General features: G+C 39.8%; 1 protein-coding gene and 1 pseudogene across 2 annotated transcripts in view; both read right to left on the reverse strand.

Annotated features, from left to right (window-relative positions):
- The window catches only part of NEBL (nebulette), a 395,366-nt gene that overhangs the window by 18,629 nt on the left and 357,362 nt on the right, over positions 1–19,375 (reverse strand). The window contains exons 26-31 of one of the 2 annotated variants that reach the window (XM_059660686.1): positions 14,308–14,400; positions 12,960–13,052; positions 12,496–12,600; positions 11,347–11,518; positions 8,742–8,834; positions 6,713–6,862 (exon numbers count right to left, since the gene is read on the reverse strand). In XM_059660686.1, coding sequence (XP_059516669.1) covers positions 6,713–6,862; positions 8,742–8,834; positions 11,347–11,518; positions 12,496–12,600; positions 12,960–13,052; positions 14,308–14,400 — 706 coding nt within the window. The remainder of the gene's footprint in view (positions 1–6,712; positions 6,863–8,741; positions 8,835–11,346; positions 11,519–12,495; positions 12,601–12,959; positions 13,053–14,307; positions 14,401–19,375) is intronic. The other variant, XM_059660685.1, reaches the window with a different exon arrangement.
- Positions 16,479–18,741, reverse strand: LOC132213753 (WW domain binding protein 1-like; annotated as a pseudogene).

Raw genomic sequence — 19,375 nt, forward strand, 5'->3', positions numbered from 1 at the left:
AACTCAAGGCACATCCTAGTGGTCTTTGCTGAGTCTAGGAAAGGGATGATTTGTTTTTGCATGTTGTCTCCTCTCATTTACTCACTGAGCCCTCCGGGTCCTGTGCTAGGCACTGGAAGGGAAGCTATCTGACACATGCAACTGGTCTCCACTCAGGTCATGGTCTAACCAACTGCAATGCACCGAGATAAAGGCCATGAAAAAGGTATGACTTTCAGAATTCTGAAGTCCACTTCTGCTCTACTGAGTCCCTATTGAGGACAGATGTCATAACTGAAATACACAGAATACTAAGATGAGGAGTACTTATACGAAAACAGAAGTGTTAATGTAGGAATGATTTACTGCTTTCTTGGTATGAGAGGTCATTAGCAGACTCAGGCTTTGTAATAAACATAGATTACAATGTTACATTCCAGTGACAGAAACACATAAAATACCTGAAGCAAAATTGAATACAATTTCAAACTGAAAAGAGTAAACAAGGGATGGGATTGCAAACATAAAAACACTAGCAATACAGAGCAGTGTAAATTAAGGAAAACTGAGGAAGTACAAAGTGATACCAGAAGGCAAATACATGTTGCAGGCAAATGAACCAAAGACAAACATGAAGATCAAAAAAGCCTTGCAGTGCAAGAAGCAGAAACCATCAGGATTATTGCCTCTTAAGGAACTGTGTCAAATGAAAGTACGTAAGCTAACCTAATTGAATGCCAAAAGGCAATAAGGATGATTTCCAATAATACTATTCAAGAATCAAGCCAAAATTCGAAGTTTAAATAGAAGTCCCCTTCATTGCATCAAAGTAACAGTAGAGATGCAAAATGAAAACCCTTTTGTAACTTAATATCTTGGAAAGCAGACTGAAATGTAAAGGAAGCCCAAAATAATCACAGAAGAAAATGAAAATACTCAGCAATCAAAGCAAGATGGGGAAGTATCATGAGAAACACATAACTAAAACAATGTTAAAAACATAAGGCAGAAGCCTTCCGTGTTAATGCTCATGAACACCAAATGGGAATGATAAAAACATCGGACTTTTGCCTCAAGAAAATGAGCTGATCATCTAACCCTTTGTGCTAACAATCAGAATTTTCTCCAACTCAGAAAAGGAGCCTAAAACCATGACTCCCACAATAGACGGGCCACAGAGTAAAACAGATCTGCCTCAGGACAAAGGCACGTTCTCACACATAGAAGTTACAGAAAGAAAAGAAAAGTTCATTTGAATTTATGGCACTCAGACTAGGAAATGTAAAATATCTCAGAAAGCTTCTTGCTCTATTCTTCGTGGTACAGATGTGGAATCTGAGGCTAAGAGGTTATAGTTATAAATGACCTCCCGCGAGCACAGACCATGCAGTGAGAGCGAAGGTGAAGCCCAATGTTTCATCCTCCTGTACGGCCTGTGTCCAGTGCAGCTCACCACCGCCACATGCCACCCCAACAACAGGGACACAACACGTTTTACCACTAAAAATCCTAATCTAAGTGTAAAGAAACTAAGATAATCTGGATGAGCAAATGGCATTTCTTAATTCTAAAAACATTTTCTTTTTCATCTTACCACTAACATGTACTTCTCTAAATTTCTTTTCAATTTCTAGAATAGTATTTAAACAAATGCATATGATGGACTGTTACTATGTTAGGCACTAAAGGTTTGCATCAAGCAGCTGTCATGACCATAACCGCTTCGTACTTCTACAGAGTCAGTCAGCACTTCCTCACCAGGGCCCAGCAGAGGGCACATTTCAAAGGGGACCCTAATGTCAATGCAACTGAAGTCATGGATATGACTCTTTTCCTTCCCCACGAGAAAAAAAAAAAAATACCCTGGGAATGTTTTCACTTTAGGTTTTTTCCAGCTATTCTTTCAGCTTATTTAAACATATCAAAACATCATCAAAACAAACATAAAAGAATTTTCTTGAAAGCTTTACATAATAGAATTTTATTTTTAAAAAATCATAGTTAGGTTTATATATGTAATTTTATTATTTAAACTATTAATTTATTGTATACCTAAAATATATCTCAATTTAAAAGAAGAATGAACAGCCAGCTGGTGTGACTCAGTGGTTGACCTATGACCCAGGAGGTCACAGTTCAATTCCCAGTCAGGGCACATGCCCAGGTTGCAAGCTCAATCCCCACTGTTGGGTGTGTGGGAGGCAGCCAATCAATGATTCTCTCTCATTGATGTTTTTATCTCTCTCTCCTTCTCCCTTCCTCTCTGAAATCAATAAAAATATTTTAAGAAAAGAATAATCATAAAATAATTTTCTTTGGCCATTTCATTCATTCACCAAATATTTGCTGAATGCTTATTCAAAGAACTGGAAATAGATCAGCTAACATCCCTGCTCCTGTAGGGCTTCATTCTAGTAAGAAAGAGATAGGTGGTGTCAAGGGCTAATGAAAAAAAAAAAGCAGAGTAAAGGGACAGACAGGGCAAGAAGAGGTGCTATTTTATCTCTGGTAGAGAGGATCTCTCTGATAAAGCGACATTGGAACAGAATGTGAAAAAAAATAGGGCGAAGCAAGCTTTAAATAATGCACTAGATCGAATTAATTTAATTGATATCTTCAGAGCATTTCACCCCAAAGCAGCAGAGTATACATTCTTTTCAAGTGTACATGGTACATTTTCTAGGATAGACCACATGTTAGGACCCAAACCAAATCTCAGTAAATCTAAGAAGATTTAAATCATATCAAGCATCTTCTCTGACCATAATAGTATAAAAGTAGAAATCAATCACAAGAAAAAAACTGAAAAACACACAAAGACATGGAGACTACATAACATGTTACTAAACAATGAATGGGTTAACAATTAGATCAAGGAAAAAAATCAAAGGATTGTAAGAAAATATTATAAACAACTATATGCTAATGATTAGACAAATAGGAGGACATCTATAAATTTCTAGAAACATATAATCTTCCAAAACTGAATCAGGAAGAATCAGAAAAATCTCAATAGACAGATTATATCTAGTGAAATTGAAGCAATACTCAAAAAACTCCCAGCAAACAAAAGTCCTGACTGGATGGCTTCACAGGTGAATTTTACCAAACATTCAAAGACCTAACACCTAGCCTTCTCAAACTATTTCCAAAAATTCAAGAGGAGGGAAGACTCCCAAGCTCATTTTATGAGGCCAGCATTATCCTAATTCCAAAACTCGATAAGGAACTGTAAAGAAAGAAAATTATAGGCCAATATCCCTGATGAACCTAGTGCTAACATCCTCAACAATATATTAGCAAACCAAATCCAGTAATATGTTAAAAAGATCAAACACCATGACCAGGTGAATTTATTCCAAGGATGCAAGGTTGGCACACTATCCAAAAATCAATAAACATGATACACCACATAAATAAAATAAGGGATAAAAATCATATGATCATAACTGCTGATGCATAAAAAGAACTTGATAAAATCCATTTATGACAAAAACTCTCAGCAAAGAGGGAATAGAGGAAACATACCTCAATATAATAAAGGCCATATATAAATCCATAACCAACATCATACTCAGTGGAGAAAACTGAAAGTATTTCCCTTACTATCAGGAACAAGGCAGGAATGTATGCTTTCAACACTCTTATGCAACATAGTACTGGAGGTCCTAGCCATAGCAATCAGACAAAAAGAAGAAATAAAAGCAATCCAAACTGGAAAGGGAGAAGTAAAACTATCATTATTTGCAGATGACATGATATTATATAGAGAGAACCCTAGAGACTCCACCAAAAAAAACACAACTGATAAATGAATTCAATAAAGTAAGATACAAAATAAATATCCAGAAGTCAGTTGCATTTCTATACATCAATAATGAACTATCCAAAAGGGAAACTCAGAAAACAATCCCATTTACAATTGCATAAAAAAAATACCTTGAAATAAATTTAACCAAAAATGTAAAAAAGCCTATACTCGGAAAATTACAAAACACTGAAGAAAAAAATTGAAGAAAGTATAAATAAGTGGAAGCATATACCATGTCCATGGATAGGAAGAATTAACATCATTAAAATTTCCATACTTCCCAAAGAAATCTATAGATTCAATGTAATTGCTATCAACATACCAATGGCTTCTTTAAAAAAACTAGAATAAATATTCCAAAAACTTATATGGAACCACAAAGGACTCTGAATAGCCACAGCATCTTGAGAAAGAAGAACAAAATTGGAGGAATCATGCTACTTGATATCAAAATATACTGCAAGGCCATAATAATCAAAGCAGCATAAAAGGAGACATATAGATAAATGGAACAGAATAGAAAGCCCATGCCTTTATGGTCAATGAATATTTGTCAAAGGAGGCAAGAACATATGATGGGGTAAGTCTTATAATAAATGTTGTTGGGGAAATTAGATAGATGCAAAAAAGAAAAAAAAGAAAAGAAACTGGACTGCCTTGCTACTTGCTACACCACACGCAAGAATAAACTCAAAATGGATTAAAGATTTAAATCTTAGACTCAACACCATAAAATTCTTAGAAGAAAATACAGGCAGTAAAATCTCAGACATTTCTCATAGCAATATTTTGTATGTCATATCTCCTTGGGCAAGGAAAACAAAAGAAAAATAAACAAATGGGACTATATCAACCTCAAAAGTTTTTGCACAGCAAAGGAAACCATCATCAAAATGAAAAGACAACCCACTGAATGGGAGAACATATTTTCCAATGATATATATAATAATTTAATATTCAAATTTATAAGGAACTTATAAAACTCAACACCAAAAGAACAAATAATCCAATTAAAAAAAGGACGAAGGACCTGAATAGATATGTCTCAAAAGAGAACATACAGACAGCCAACAGACATATAAAAAGATGGTCAATGTCACTAATCATCAGAGATATGCAAATTAAAACCACAATGAGGTGTCATCTGACACCTGCCAGAATGACTATCATCAATAAATCAACAAACAAGTGTTGGTGAGGATACGGAGAAAAGAGAACCCTTGTGCACTGTTGATGGGAATGAATATTGGTGCAGACTGGAAAGCAGTATGGAGTTACCTCAAAAAATTAAAAATGGAATTGCCTTATACCCAGCAATTCCACTTCTTGGAATTTATTCAAAATAACTCAAAACACTAATTCAAAAGAATATATGCTGGGTTCATTGCTATGTTATTTACAATAGCCATAATTTGGAAGCAGCCCAAGTGCCTATCAGTAGATGAGTGGATAAAAAACAAAAGTGGTACATTTACACAATGGAATATTACTCAGCCATAAAGAGAGAGAGAGAGAGAGAGAGAGAGAGAGAGAGAGAGAGAGAGAGAGAGAGAAATCTTACCTTTTGCGACAGCATGGATGGACCTGGAGAGCATTAGGCTAAGTAAATAAACCAGTCAGAGAAAGACAAATACCAATGATTTCACTTAAAGTTGGAATCTAGTGAACAAAATAAACTGCCAAACAATATAGAAACATTATGGTCATTACCAGAGGGAAATGGGGGTGGGGAAGGCAGGAGAGGGTAAAGGAGGGGATAAATGGTGATGAAAAGAAACATGACTTGGGTGGTGAACACAAAATACAATACACAGATGATGTATTATAGAATTGTACACCTGAAATAATCTACTTTTATTAACCAATGTCACCCCAATAAATTCAATTGAAAAACAACAACTCTGGAATCTAAAGAACAGAAAGGACATGGGAGTCTAAGTCTATAATAAAAAAAGTAATTCAGGCCCATGATTTGCTTAATCCCAGGATATGAACACAGGAGAGCACCTGCAGAGTGAGAAATAGGCCATTTCAGGAAACAAACAAAACAAAGTATGATGGGTAATTAAAACATTTTGAAAATACTACTGATGGATGCACAATATTATACATATAACCAATGCTGCTGAATTATATACTTAAAATAGCTAAAATGGCATAGTCCATGTTATATATATTTTATCACAACAAAATAATTTTAAAGGAAGTATGATATACAATATGACACAAAAATACCATATCTTTTTCCAAAAAACAAAATTTGTTGAGAGTAGAAAGTAAATGTTCTTACCAAAACAAAAACACAAATAAATAAATCTTTAATAACAGCTTTATCAACAGTATTAGTTTAAGATCCAAAACAATTTCAACTAAGAGTTTTAGACCTAATCCACCAGTTTGGATGTAAAAAAAAAAAAAAAAAAAAAAAAAAAAAAAAAAAAAAAAAAACACCAGGAAAAGGTAGAGGAACAGGTAGAGGAACAATCAACAGTATTTTTCTTAAAAAAAAAACAACAACCCTCATATCCCAAACGTCATACCCAACTTCTTTTTGGCAAGATCTAGCAACCACTTAGTCACTCCAATGTAACTACAAGAATGGTTTTTCTCAATGGAAACATGATATAAATCTTGCAGAACTCAAGTTTCCACTCTGGCTGTGTATATCCATCACATGAAACCCTTTTGTCATCAAAGATCCATTTGCAGTGAAAATAGTAAAGGGAGAAGGGAAAAACAAACATGCAAAAATGCAAATTAGTAGTTTAAAGAAAAACAGGGCTCAACTTTCTAAACATAATTTAAAACTTTCAAATACACCCAGGCTAAATGCTTATGCAGAGGTGAAGAATGTTAAAAGCACACTGTGACACATTTTTTAAAATGAATTAATTTTTTTTGAGAATGGTTAATGCTTGATACCTCCTTCATCAGACGGTCTTGTCACCTCACTGCTGCATGAAAAGCTAGGGTAAATCTCGGATATTTCTGACTTGTCATCTCCAAGAACTGTACCAAAAGTACTGCTCGAATGAGATCGAGACCGCTGTCTCCTATATTGACTTGCCTTTTCTATATTGGAGGGAAAATATTCATACTTGTGATTAAGTGAATTGAAAGACAAAAGAAACAAAAAATTACTTAAAAGTTTAACAAGAAGAAAAGCAATCTCTTATTCAATAATAATCCAAAAGCTCAGTATTACAGATTCTAATTACCTACTCCCAAACTTTAACATACATTGTATCAACTATATTAATGACTTAATGACCATTTACACTAATTTTCAAATCCAGATTTTAAAAAAGATGTGAGAGATGGGAAATTGACAAGAACTAATAAAACATTAGTAAACTGATAAATTTCTATCAAACATAATGACTGATTATAAATAATTGTTTTTAATTATTTGTAAAATATTGTATGTCACCAAGCACACAATATTTATTGCCTTTTCTATACTTTTAGAAATTTAAATGCCTATTTAAATGCTTATATGGATCAAATTGACTATTAAAATTCCTATTTTGCCTTGAGCTTTCAATTTTATCAATGTCAGCAATTAAATCTAAAGTAAAAATCAGAGGAGAGGGCAAGACCTAAGTGATATGATGTCTATTTTTATTGTTTAAAATAATTGCGTAACTGTCAAAGCTTTGGTTTGCTAAAAACAGTCTGAAAGTCCAAAATAGCAAACAATGTTATCACTATATTCAAATATCCAAACCATTTGGGGTTTTGTTTTTGTTTTTTTGTTTTTTTTTAAATATATTTTATTGATTTTTTACAGAGAGGAAGGGAGAGAGATAGAGAGTTAGAAACATCGATGAGAGAGAAACATCGATCAGCTGCCTCCTGCACACCTCCTACTGGGGATGTGCCCGCAACCCAGGTACATGCCCTTGACCGGAATCGAACCTGGGACCTTTCAGTCCGCAAGCCGACGCTCTATCCACTGAGCCAAACCGGTTTCGGCCAGGGTTTTTGTTTTTAATTATAAATATGCAGTCTAAGTTACAAGTCAAATAAACTTCCTATGGAAACTATAAACTTTACATTACATAAAAACTCAGAAGTAAAATTTAGGGATACATGAAGGTTTATTTTAAGACATTTATGATGCTATATAGGTAACCTCCCCCGTTTTATATAATTAGAGGCTCAATGCATGAAATTTGTGCAAGAGGCTCGGCCCTCGCAGCCTCGGCTTCATCCAGAAGGTTGTCCGGAAGGACGTCCAGAAAGTTGTTCGGCTGCCCGGTCTAATTAGCATATTACACTTTATATATATAGATTCTTTAAATCTATCTTTAAAATATTGTGTTTTTCACGAAACAGATCTCCTTTACATTTTGGCAGTTAAGTGCAATCCAAATAAATGCATTTGAAAGCCCATAAAACCTATAAAATAATATTTATTAATCAAAATCAGATATAAGTTTTAGATGCCTTTTCCCCCCCCAATTTTTTGGTTAATCCTTGTCCAAGGATATTTTTCCATTGATTTTTAGGGAGAGTAGGAGAGGGAAAGACAGAGAGAAACATCGATGTGAGAGGAACACATCAATTGGTTGCCTCCTGTACAAGCCCCAACCAGGGCCCCGGGCTGTGGTGGAGCCTGCAACCAGGTACATGCCCTTGATCAGAATTGAACCCCAGGACCCTTTGGTCCAAAGGCCGACGCTCTATCCACTGAGCCAAACTGGCTAGGGCTCTAGATTCCTTTTTAAATGAATCTAGAACAAACTAATTTGGATATATTAAAATGACCTTTTCAAGTTCTGTTTTCATAAATGATTAATGGAATTTTAAAGCAGCCTAGAACTTTTTTAGTTTTTTGAATCCTCAACTTTAAAATGTATATTACACAATTAACTTCTACAGTTCTGAGTAGCTCCACTTTCAGGACAAAACCATATAAATGGGGAGGAACTCAAAATGCAAGCAGTACCAGAGAGCATGTGTAGACTTCTAGACTGAATATTGTCTTCCAGGGGGTCAATGTCGAAGATGGAGCCAGGATCTGTGCGCCAAACTTTGAGGTCTTTTACCAAAAGGAAAAAAATCAACAAATCAAGAATGAATAAAAAAAGTCAGCACCAAAGAGAGTCAAGAGAAAATCATGAAAGGGACCTATGTAAAGAGAGAACATGTAATAAGCAAACACACTGCAATGCAGACGTCAAAGGAGAACAAAGAAAATTTCCATTCAGCAGGATTTGTTAAGAAAACTTCAGGATGAAATGTAAGCTGCCCTGTTTGTCTTCATTGCCTTCCCCCAGCACACATGCACACCAGACAACTCTGTGCGTCTCCCCGCATCCCTGAACTCCGATCTCTCATGCTTTCCACACCCTGAAACAGGTACAATGTTTAATGAAAACTCCTGATTAAAGACATATGACTAATTCTTTATGTGACCGAGAGGTTTTTGTCTGAGAAAACAAAACCAAAAATTCTCTCCCTCTAACAGAAATAAATGTTTAAAATGTAGGCAAGTGGTAGCCCAGTTTTCATTGTGAGCCAAAGAGCACAAGCTAACCCACATAAGATACATTTATTTGAAAAGTACAATAAAGCAAGGCACCGAGCAAGGATGGAGGGATGGGAAGATGAAAAGAAAGAGCTGTCTGCTCTCAGTGGACCACAGATTAGTTCACCGCTATGGTCAGTCATTTATTCTCTTATTTTAGTTGGGGGCAAAAAATCTAAATCAATAACTTTCATGTTTTTAGTCTCTCTACCTAATGGTTATCAAGACCTAAAATAATCTGCACAGTGCTGTACCAACAACAGGAAAATAAAAACCTAGCTAAAGATGTGTGGCAGAAATGGAGCTTTAGTGAAAACAATTAATTAGTAACCTGGAATTGGAGATCTGTTTGTCTGTCTTTAATATTATATAGTGCTTACCAGGCACTATTCTCAGTTATAACGTAACTCATTTAAGCTTCACAACATTGTAAAGTAGGTATTCTTACTATTCCCATGTTATAGATGAAGAAATTGAGGCAAGGAGATTGAGTTAGCTTAGCCAAGGTTATGAAACGAATAAGTAGCAGAGCCTCCAAAAATTGGCTTAGTCTGAGTTACTCAGAAAACCTCTAAACCTGTATTTCTATGCCTGGTTCAGAAAGTTTAATGTTTGTTGAATGCAATATATTTTGTGGTTTCATAGGCAAGTCCTCAATGGAAAACAGTTTCCCCCATATAGAAAAAAAATAAACTGACCTCTGGATTACCCAGAAAGGTAATAATTTAGAGTTGAATATCTTATATTTTTAAACATTAATAATTTCTATCTCAAAGGTAATGAGTACTGAATTCTGAGAGCTCGAAGTCCAAACCATTTCATGTTTAACAAGAATCTCACATTCATTCTTGGCCCCGGATCTGGGGTGGGTGCCTGGTGTAAGCTGTGCAGATGTCACACTCCTGGGAATCAGACGCTCTGCTCTTAGGAGATGTCGATACCAAGCAAGAAAACTCTCTAACCCTGTGATACTTTTGATGAAAACCTCACTATTTATCCAATTGAATGTGATCATTTTAAGCAACCAACTCGGGAAGATCAGCAAAGCTATCAACTACCTGCAAATATGCTTGGGATCCCTCTTTGGAAAACACTTTCAGAGTCACTTAACCATCCAAGTAACTTGCTGCCCGACTTCAGTACTGGCGTTTTACACCAAGACATGAGCCTGTCAAATACAGTTTCCTTGCCCATATCATCTCTAAATGGCCTCTCAGTAGTTCCACAAAAGCTTTACATTTGAAGATGATGTAACCTAACACTGAGATAGCTGAGAGGCATTGTTACACGGTTACAAAAAAAATATTAATAGAGCAATGTAATTGGACTAGCTATAAAAATTCAGAGGCTAACTGCTCAGAAGAAGACAACAGTCATTTGGAAGTGTGGGTCGTTGATATGTACTGAAAATTTAATAATTTTCCTGCCTACTGCTGTCTTAGACTTCATAGGATCCTTTCTGTCTCAGCCCCTTTCAAACACTATGTCCCTAAGACTTCCCCCGACTGACTGGGAGGAACAGCAGGAAAAGAAGGTTCTTTCCTCTCTGATGTATGGGACTGCCAGACAGCTCTCGATTATCCCAGTTCAGAGACAATATTCAAAAAAATATCACCTACTCATACAATGGATCAGAACCTCTCTGGGATTTCCATTTGTGCTAGACAATAACTGCAGTACAATATATTGATCAAATACATAAGGTAAAGTAAAACCAAAGTAATTGTTCAAACCGTGTTATCACCCGGGTTCGATATCGGGCTGCTTCTTTGCTTAACAAGTAGAAACACTCTTAAGACCAGAAAGTTATTAAAGACAGAGTGTCCAATTACAGAAAGGATTGACACGATGCTGGCGAATGCCATGAATCCCATTCGATGTGGTGCATCAGTGGCACTTTGGTCCATTTTCAATTGGGCACCACATCAAACATGGGAGGAGCTGTCCAATGAACAAGGAGGCCACTTCTAAAGCTTGGGCAAGCGTGATCTTTGTGACCTGCTGAGAAGGAGCGCCAGCTTACCAACAATGATGCCAGGTCTCCTGTCCATCTCCACGATGTGAGGGTGGACACCTTTGTAAGCGGCATCGCTGACCACCTGGGTGTTCTTCCTCACGCGCTCTGTCACAGGGTCGTCCACGACAGGGGTAAAGCCCCTCCCCTTTGTCTTTTCAAAATCTTCATGATATTTGACCTGAAAAAAAGGTAAAATAATATTAACTCCAGCTGTAACTTCCTATTATTCCATAGCTCACACATTTTTGACATAACAGCAGCTGTCACTGCACCAGCTACATCTAGCTTGTTTTCTGCATATATGCACGCGTTTCCATTCCAAATACAACATCTGAAACTTCAGCTTCCTAAGCATCAGAAATCAAGTGCTCATATATTCACAGTTTGGCATCATTATGGTGAGCAGTTATTTTAAATTATGTATAAACCTGTATACCAGTAAGAATTTTTAAAAGATAGAAATGTTTTTTAATCCTGGTTCCTCTCTAAAATATACTAATTTAGGTACAAATTCATTTCCTATTCCTTAACCTTTAATATGCAATAAAATAAGCTAATTCCACGCTTATTCAATAAGACAGTATTAAAATTAGGTTAAAAGAATTACAAATAATCATAATTATTTGTAATTAATTTTGTAATTATATACAAAAATGTATATATACTTCAAAATATACACTTTTCAGGTTCTGAAATTGGATTAGGGTGATGGTTGTTCAACTTTGTAAATTATACAAACCATTGAATTGTACACTTTAAGTGGGTACACGTTATGGCATATAAATCATATCTTATGAAACTGCTTTTAAATACATACATATTTTTAATTTTCTTTGCAACATGCCAACACCAAACTCTGCCTTAAAATTAATTAGAAATAAGTCCAGCCAAATGTCTTTCATAAAATGCATTTATAATAGTCATGTTAGAAATAAAAACACACCCAAAAATCACAGAGAAAAATCCTTTTATTAGAGAACATTTCCATTCCATTGCAGTGCGATTAAAAAGTCTCCCCCAAAGCACGGGCCCATCCGCATTTCCATGCTTTGTTAGTTATCCAGGTTATTGGTGAACTAACGCCGTCAGCACACTGGCTGGTGCCACTCCTTAGTGCGTTTTAGTTGTGAGAAGAAGGACCTGGTTGTACCCTACCATTGAAATATGATTTTGTGCTTCTTTGACATATCTCAGACCAGGTGTATCTAAAATAAGACTTGGTCTACCTTTCATCTGTTTATGGTCCTGAGTATATTTTACCTGCAAAGTAAATAGCAGAACAGACTTGGTAAGACAATTACAATCTTTAAAAATTACGTAACTTTTTCAAGTTTTCCAAATGAGTGAAATATATACAACACATTCTACCTTATTCTCCCAGGTAATTTGTTCAGTGAATTAATTTCATTCTAGAATAACAATCTAAAATTTTATAAGTGTAAATTTATACAGTGGCAGCTTTTGGAAATCATCTGAAATAACACATGTACTTACTGCATATATCCCAAATGTTTCTTGAAAATATATTTTGTTTTCACAAGAAAAAAACACACAGGACTGCACATAAATAATAAATGATACACCCTTTGTGATAGTCCAAAAGGAATAAAACCACTTGCCGAACTAATATTTTCTTGATTCTTCTTTACTCTTTCCATCTCAGGAGTTACACTTAAAGCCGTAGCTCTTCCCAGCTGGCCTTTATAATAAACCTATCATTTCAGAGAACAAAAAAAAAATAGTGTAATGTGAATCAATTCAACTAAATAAGAGTCTCATAGTATTTATTTTAAAGAACTAGCCAAAAAAAAGAAAACTATGAAAAAAGAGGTTGTTATCTGATGTCTAGTCATATTTTAAATGCTTGCACCTTAAATCAATCTATTTTAATTCATTCTGTAGCATTGAATCACTGTGCATGTACTTAAATATATGGGCATACCATCAGTAACACTGTAATACGCATTCCATCACAAAGGAATGTGATAAGAAATGTCTTCATGGATATTACTTAGAGGTACTCCTGCCCATACAGAATGGTACCATTGTGGTTTCTTAATAATTAATTGTGGCAGATCTTTTGAAAGGTTATCTTTAAATAGGGGGCATGATCTTGCATAAAAAGGCCGGTGTGCTTCCCACTACTCTCTTCCTCCTTTTCAATAACCATGTCCCTTTTTGAGAGTAATGGAGTCAGTCACATCCAGTGCGACTCTAAATGTATCAGGAAAAGATGAGCATCTACTTCTCCAAAATATAGTTGTCAGGAAAAGTGCCAAACAGTAAGATGCCTTTGCTTTATAATCTGGTCCAATAACTTGAAAGGTGTAAAGAATACAAGGTTTCTTTGAACCTAATAGATTTCCAAATTTCCTCCTCCACAGAACTCCATCTATATGTTAATGACTTCAAAGAAGAATTCTCTCAGTGAACTGCGTCCATGGATTACATAAACAGCAAGGAGCTGGAGCAGGCTGGGAGTTAGTGTCTTAGTAAAAACTGAAAGCCCCTACAAGGACCCTTACATGGGCCTGTCTTGGGTGACCTATTTAGCATACACACTTTCTCATTTCTCCACAGACAGTGTCCAAAAATAAAGTAATAATAGCTGGGAGTGGGCTGACCAGGCTAGAGAGAACATGTGCAGGAAGGAAAGGGAGGGGGAAAGCTGATGGGTAGGGCCATGATGCCAGAAGCTGCCGCCAAGTCCCTTTGAGGAACCACAGCAAGCACAAGGAGGAAGACTAGATAAGAGGGACACACAATAACCTGCAGACAACAGTCACACGCAAGTCCCTGGGAACTCTGGAAGGGAGAATGCCTGACTATGCCCACAAGACCTAAGATCCTGAAACCTTTCCAAACCCAATGTCAACTCCAGGTCATGAACACTTGTAAACATCATCCCTTCATTGACACGCTGGCAATACGTTGGGTATTATAAGAAAGAAGTTGCTAGGATCACACATTGCTGATATTCCTCTGGTTTTCTTTAACTCTCTTCAGCTCTGGTGGATCAGAAATTGCAGTTGCCTGTTTAATCTCTCCTTTGTATTTTACCTGTGGAGGATAAATAAGAATGTTAATAGGTAGAATGATGGTTTCCACCCAAACACCACAGAGGATGAGCCTCAAATTAACCCTGTCTTTTCACACACCTTTTCCACCGTAGGTATGTTGACATCTACCACTGGATTCTGATTCATCTGACTTAGCAAGCACAAGTGTTGGTTGTACTTTTTAAAAATGAACTTTTAATAAATATTTTGCTGTTCAATATCCAAACTAACTGCAAAATTCCAGGACTAAAAGTATTGGACATAGAATGGGGGATCATCAGAATGAAGTCATTACCTAAGAACTATAGTGAGGTCACATGCAGCCTGGGAAGACCAGGACTCTCTATCTGACCCAGGGCTTCCATCTTCAAAAATCAAAAACCAAAGAGGAGGGAATGGGGACCAGTGAAAAGGCAAAGGGGATTAAGAAGTACAAACTGTCAGTTATAAAAATAGTCATGGCACAGGGAACATAATCAATAATATTGTAGGAACTATGTACGGTGACAGATGGGTACTAGACGCCACCAACCTCCCTGGCCCCTAACTAGTCCTTCAACTCCCCATTCCCCTCCCTCTGCACTCAGGGTAGCCTCCCGTGGCGGGGCCAGATGGTGAGTGCTGAATCAAGCCCAGCTCCCTGGTTCCTTTATCCCCTTCTCCTGTCTTTAGGGTGGGACGCTGCCGTAAACCCTAACATTCATACCAGTTCCCCTCTAACTGGGGAAGGAACCTTGAGAGGGCCCAAGTTCATCCACTTGATTGGTTAACTGAAGACTCTTTCATTTTAGTAAAATCTCATCTCCTTGGAGACACTTCAGTGAGTTGTTTGGGATTTTTTAACGGGGGAAAGAAAGGCATCTGCAGGCGCTGATGCGCTCCCTTGCCACGCTCCGGCTGCTGGCATGCACTGGACTTCCCATCAGTTCGGGGCAGGAGGGCTGACGTCTGGGCCACAGCTAGTCCAAGCTTGGCCCTGCAGATCCAGTTAAGCTTCTGTCTGAAGTTCCACTTTCACCTGCTGCCCTGAGTGGCGGTGGACATCCCCAGCAGGCTGATACTGAGGGCCAGGAGCAGCCCACGGAGGCAGACAGGCTCAGAGCACGTTTCCATTTACAGGAAACAGAACACAGGCCTCTGAGTATCCACGGAGCACGTGCAGATGGCATGATGGGCAGAGTACCTCTCCTCCCAGGACAGTGTCTCTGGCAAACCCCGGGGACCACTGTCAACAATGCTGCTGAACGCACCCGACAACACAGGCAGACTCTGTTCATAACCAGTACATGCGTAAAGTGAATTACCTGGAGAGGCCATGTTTGCTCCAAACCTGAGCTTAACGGGAGCAGGATGGCTGCCATTCAAAGTCTATTCACAGGAAAACAGGGGGTCTCTCATACAACAAACAGACACACACAGATTATCCAAAAAGTCATTGTGTACGGACTGCACTTTGTTCAACATGGATTTTGGTTTGGTGGGCTCTGAACACACTCATTCACCTCACAGCCTTAGATTTACCTATTTTTGTATACATATATATTTCTTCCTTTTTAATATAATGTCAATGCCTCGTCTGAATATCATCGGTCAAGAGTGGGGGGGGGGGAGAACTAACCTCTTCATAGGAATAGGGCTGGGCAGGGAATGTTAGTTTCGGCTGCTTGCTTTCCTCATTCAGATTATCCCTTTCAAAGCTCAGCTGGATATCTGAAGCCAAACTATAGTAACCAGGATCATGTGGTCCTTCTGGAGGCCACCTTCACCCCCACCCGCCCAGGCCACTCAGACTCTTTACATAGGCTACAGCGGTTAGTTACCCCACTCACAGGGAGGGGGAGCATGGAAATCACAGATAACCAAGGCATTTTTCCCCAAGGGGTCCGTTTGAAAGAAAGAAAAGAAGGAAGGAGGAGGGAGGGAGGGAGGGAGGGAAGGAGGGGAAAAAGAAACAGGGAGGGAGAGAGAAAGAGAGATAGAGAGAGAGGGAGAGGAGAGAAAGAGAGAGAAATTTATTCAAAACAAAAAAAAAATCCTGTGTGAGCCAGGCTACGGGGTTGCCTCTGCATTTGCTCAGACAGAACAGCGACATGAAGCCCGCAGACTGTCCTTGGCATGGAGGAGAGGCCCGGTCACCTGTTGGTACAGACCAAGGGGCAGAGATGCAGGACGCCGTACTCTTTCCACTGCCGCGGCTCCCTCCTGTGCACCCACAGAAGCTCCAAAGAGAGAGTCCACCCAGCCCAGCCCGTACACAAAACGTCTCCTCCTCAACTGCAGCCAGGCTCTTTGAAGGCCAACTTGGGCAAGAACCACAGACTTCCCTTTCCAAACACAATTATTGCCTGCCTACTGGCACAGTTCTTGTTTTAGCTCACTTTTTCTTTCAGAAAAACCAGAGAAGGCAGTATAATCTTGTGCACCTGAACCAGCCTGCAGCCAGCCAGAGCCCCCTGGGCAGGGCCCCTCAGGGATGCACAGTGATGCATCGATGTCCTCACCTGGAATTTGGAAATGCAGCAAGCCCCTCCCCACTTGCCACACAACTGCCCGTCAGCCCTCACCCTCCCACAGGGCTAGCCCACGTCCAGCTCTGCAGACACTGGCAGGGGGTGACAACCTCTCATCGCTGCGGGCTTCCTTCCTTCATCCAGGGCTGAGACCTGCCACCTCTCCGGGCTGAGACACGGCTAAGTTCTCTTACGCCAAGGGTCCTCAAACTTTTTAAATAGGGGGCCAGTTCACTGTCCCTCAGACCATTGGAGGGCCGGACTATAGTTTAAAAAAAAAACTATGAACAAATTCCTATGCACACTGCACATATCTTATTTTGAAGTAAAAAAACAAAACGGGAACAAATACAATATTTGTATTTGCATGTGGCCCGCGGGCCGTAGTTTGAGGACCCCTGTTTACGCTAACACCAAAGCCAACATCCCCTCCTTCACTAACCATCACCTCAGGGCACAGTCTCAAGCCCCTTCCTTGGGGGCTTCGGAAACACACATCTCCCCGACCTAAGCAGCTAGTGAGATCTGTCTGACTTGAAAAGGGGAAAATGGAAATCATGGTGGGGAACTGGAATGGGTCACAGAACCAGCTTCCCAGCCCTCCACAACACTGGGCGTCTGCGAGGGGAGAGGCAACGGAAGATGTAGGAAAATGCGAGTGGAGGGGCCAAAAAAGGTAAAAGGGACAAAAACAACAACTGAGTAGCTATACCACTTTCTCTGCAAGTCACCTATGCTTCTCTCTCGCTTCTCCCCTGCCCTGGCTGCTTTGCCAGGTTCTCCGGTACAGACAGGGTCTGCTCTCGCTGGGGGAGCTGCTGTGCTGGGAGTCTGGGGAGTCCTGCTCATTGATGGTATTCAGGAGCAGGCATGAGGGTGGCCTTGGCAGGTGAGGGTGCCCAGGGTCTCAGGCCTGCTCCTTGGAAGGCTGGCCAAGCCCTTCCTCCTCGTCTCCAGGGGCCACACACGGCAGCGGTGGTAGAAGTCCAGGGCTCCACCCAGAGCATCGGCCCTGAGTGTTCAGCTCTTTGAGGTCATCACTGTGGTGGCACCTGTTGCACACACACACACACCTCGATGCCCAAGTCACCCATGAAGTGGCGATGTCTGCCAGGCGTCTTGTCCTTGCTGTTGGGAAGGGGGCCATCCTGCTCGCAGGTATAATCTTTCAGCAGCTCCTCCTTACATTCGGAATCCGTGTCCAGCAAGGCCCCAGGGCCAGTTCCCAGGGCAGAGACAGAGCCACTGGGCTCCGTTCCAGGGCTTTGGTGGCTGTGGGTTGGCTGGCGTGTCTGTGTTGGAGGGCTCAGGGTCAGCGATGATGGTGGGGGGGTCACGTGCTGCTTCTGCTGGGCCCAGAAAAAGGGCTGCTCTGTGCCCCCTGGGGGCCCCTGGTGGGATTGGCGCCTGGGAACTGCTGCCCACAGAGCCACACTGTATGGGCAGCTGCTGCTGCTGTAGCTGGAAGGCATGAAACAAAATGGCAGCGCTAACTGTGGGCTTCTCGGTAGGTGATCAGGTTGATTTCATGTTCCCACTGTGGGCCGGTAGGCGGTGCTTGGCTGGCAGTGGTGGCCAGCACAGCAGCAGCTCAGGATGATGATGATGGTCCACACCAGCCAGAACACAACACCAGAGTTCGTAGTAGTAGGTGCAGCGCTGAGACTGTCCACAGCAGTGCCCTCTCTCACAGGCGTAGCTTTGATTGTTGGTCCCCACACAGGTCTCATCCTGTGGGGGTTCAGCCCTGGCTGACGGGGCTGGGCAGCACCCAGAGGAGCTCCATGTTTCCCTTCTTCTCTCCATCCCACCTCCTCCCCTTCTCTGCCTTCTCTAACACCATCTCTTCCTCCCTCTCTCCTCCTCGTTCCTCTTATTATTTTTATTATTCTGGAATATCTGTGAGTTTGAAGCCAAGATGATTTTGTTTTCTTACAGCTGATGGCTAGCATAATACTGAGCATGTATCAGGGGCTTACTAAGTATCTATTGGATAAATGAATAAATTAGGATAAAGAAATGGGAAGAAGCTAAAGATCTCTCATTCACACCATGCTCCAAGGCTCTTATGAGAACCAAGCAATGTTCACCCTGATTTTGTCCTCCACCTGGGAGAACTCACTGAAATTGTAAAGTCTTTTAAAATTATCTATTTGGAAGAAGAAGGCTATCATTTATATTGGTAACAGTTCCATTAAGAGGGTCAAGAAACAGGAAAAATAACTATTGAGGGTAGCACCTTTGAAAGGATTTCTAAATCCCAGGAAGCCTGTTCTAGAATCTCAGCCCTGCCCTTATAAATTGTGGGTCCCCGGCATGTTCTCTGACCTCCCATACTCAATTTCCCACTCCTGCAAACCAGAGAAATAAACGGTACCACTTCATGGGGTCACATAAGGCCTGTAGCACAGGGTCCATAGTAGAGGTACCTCATAAGTGTTAATTATCATTGCTTTATTAGCAATA

Source organism: Myotis daubentonii, chromosome 1 (genome assembly GCF_963259705.1).
Source record: "Myotis daubentonii chromosome 1, mMyoDau2.1, whole genome shotgun sequence".
Lineage (NCBI taxonomy): Eukaryota > Metazoa > Chordata > Mammalia > Chiroptera > Vespertilionidae > Myotis > Myotis daubentonii.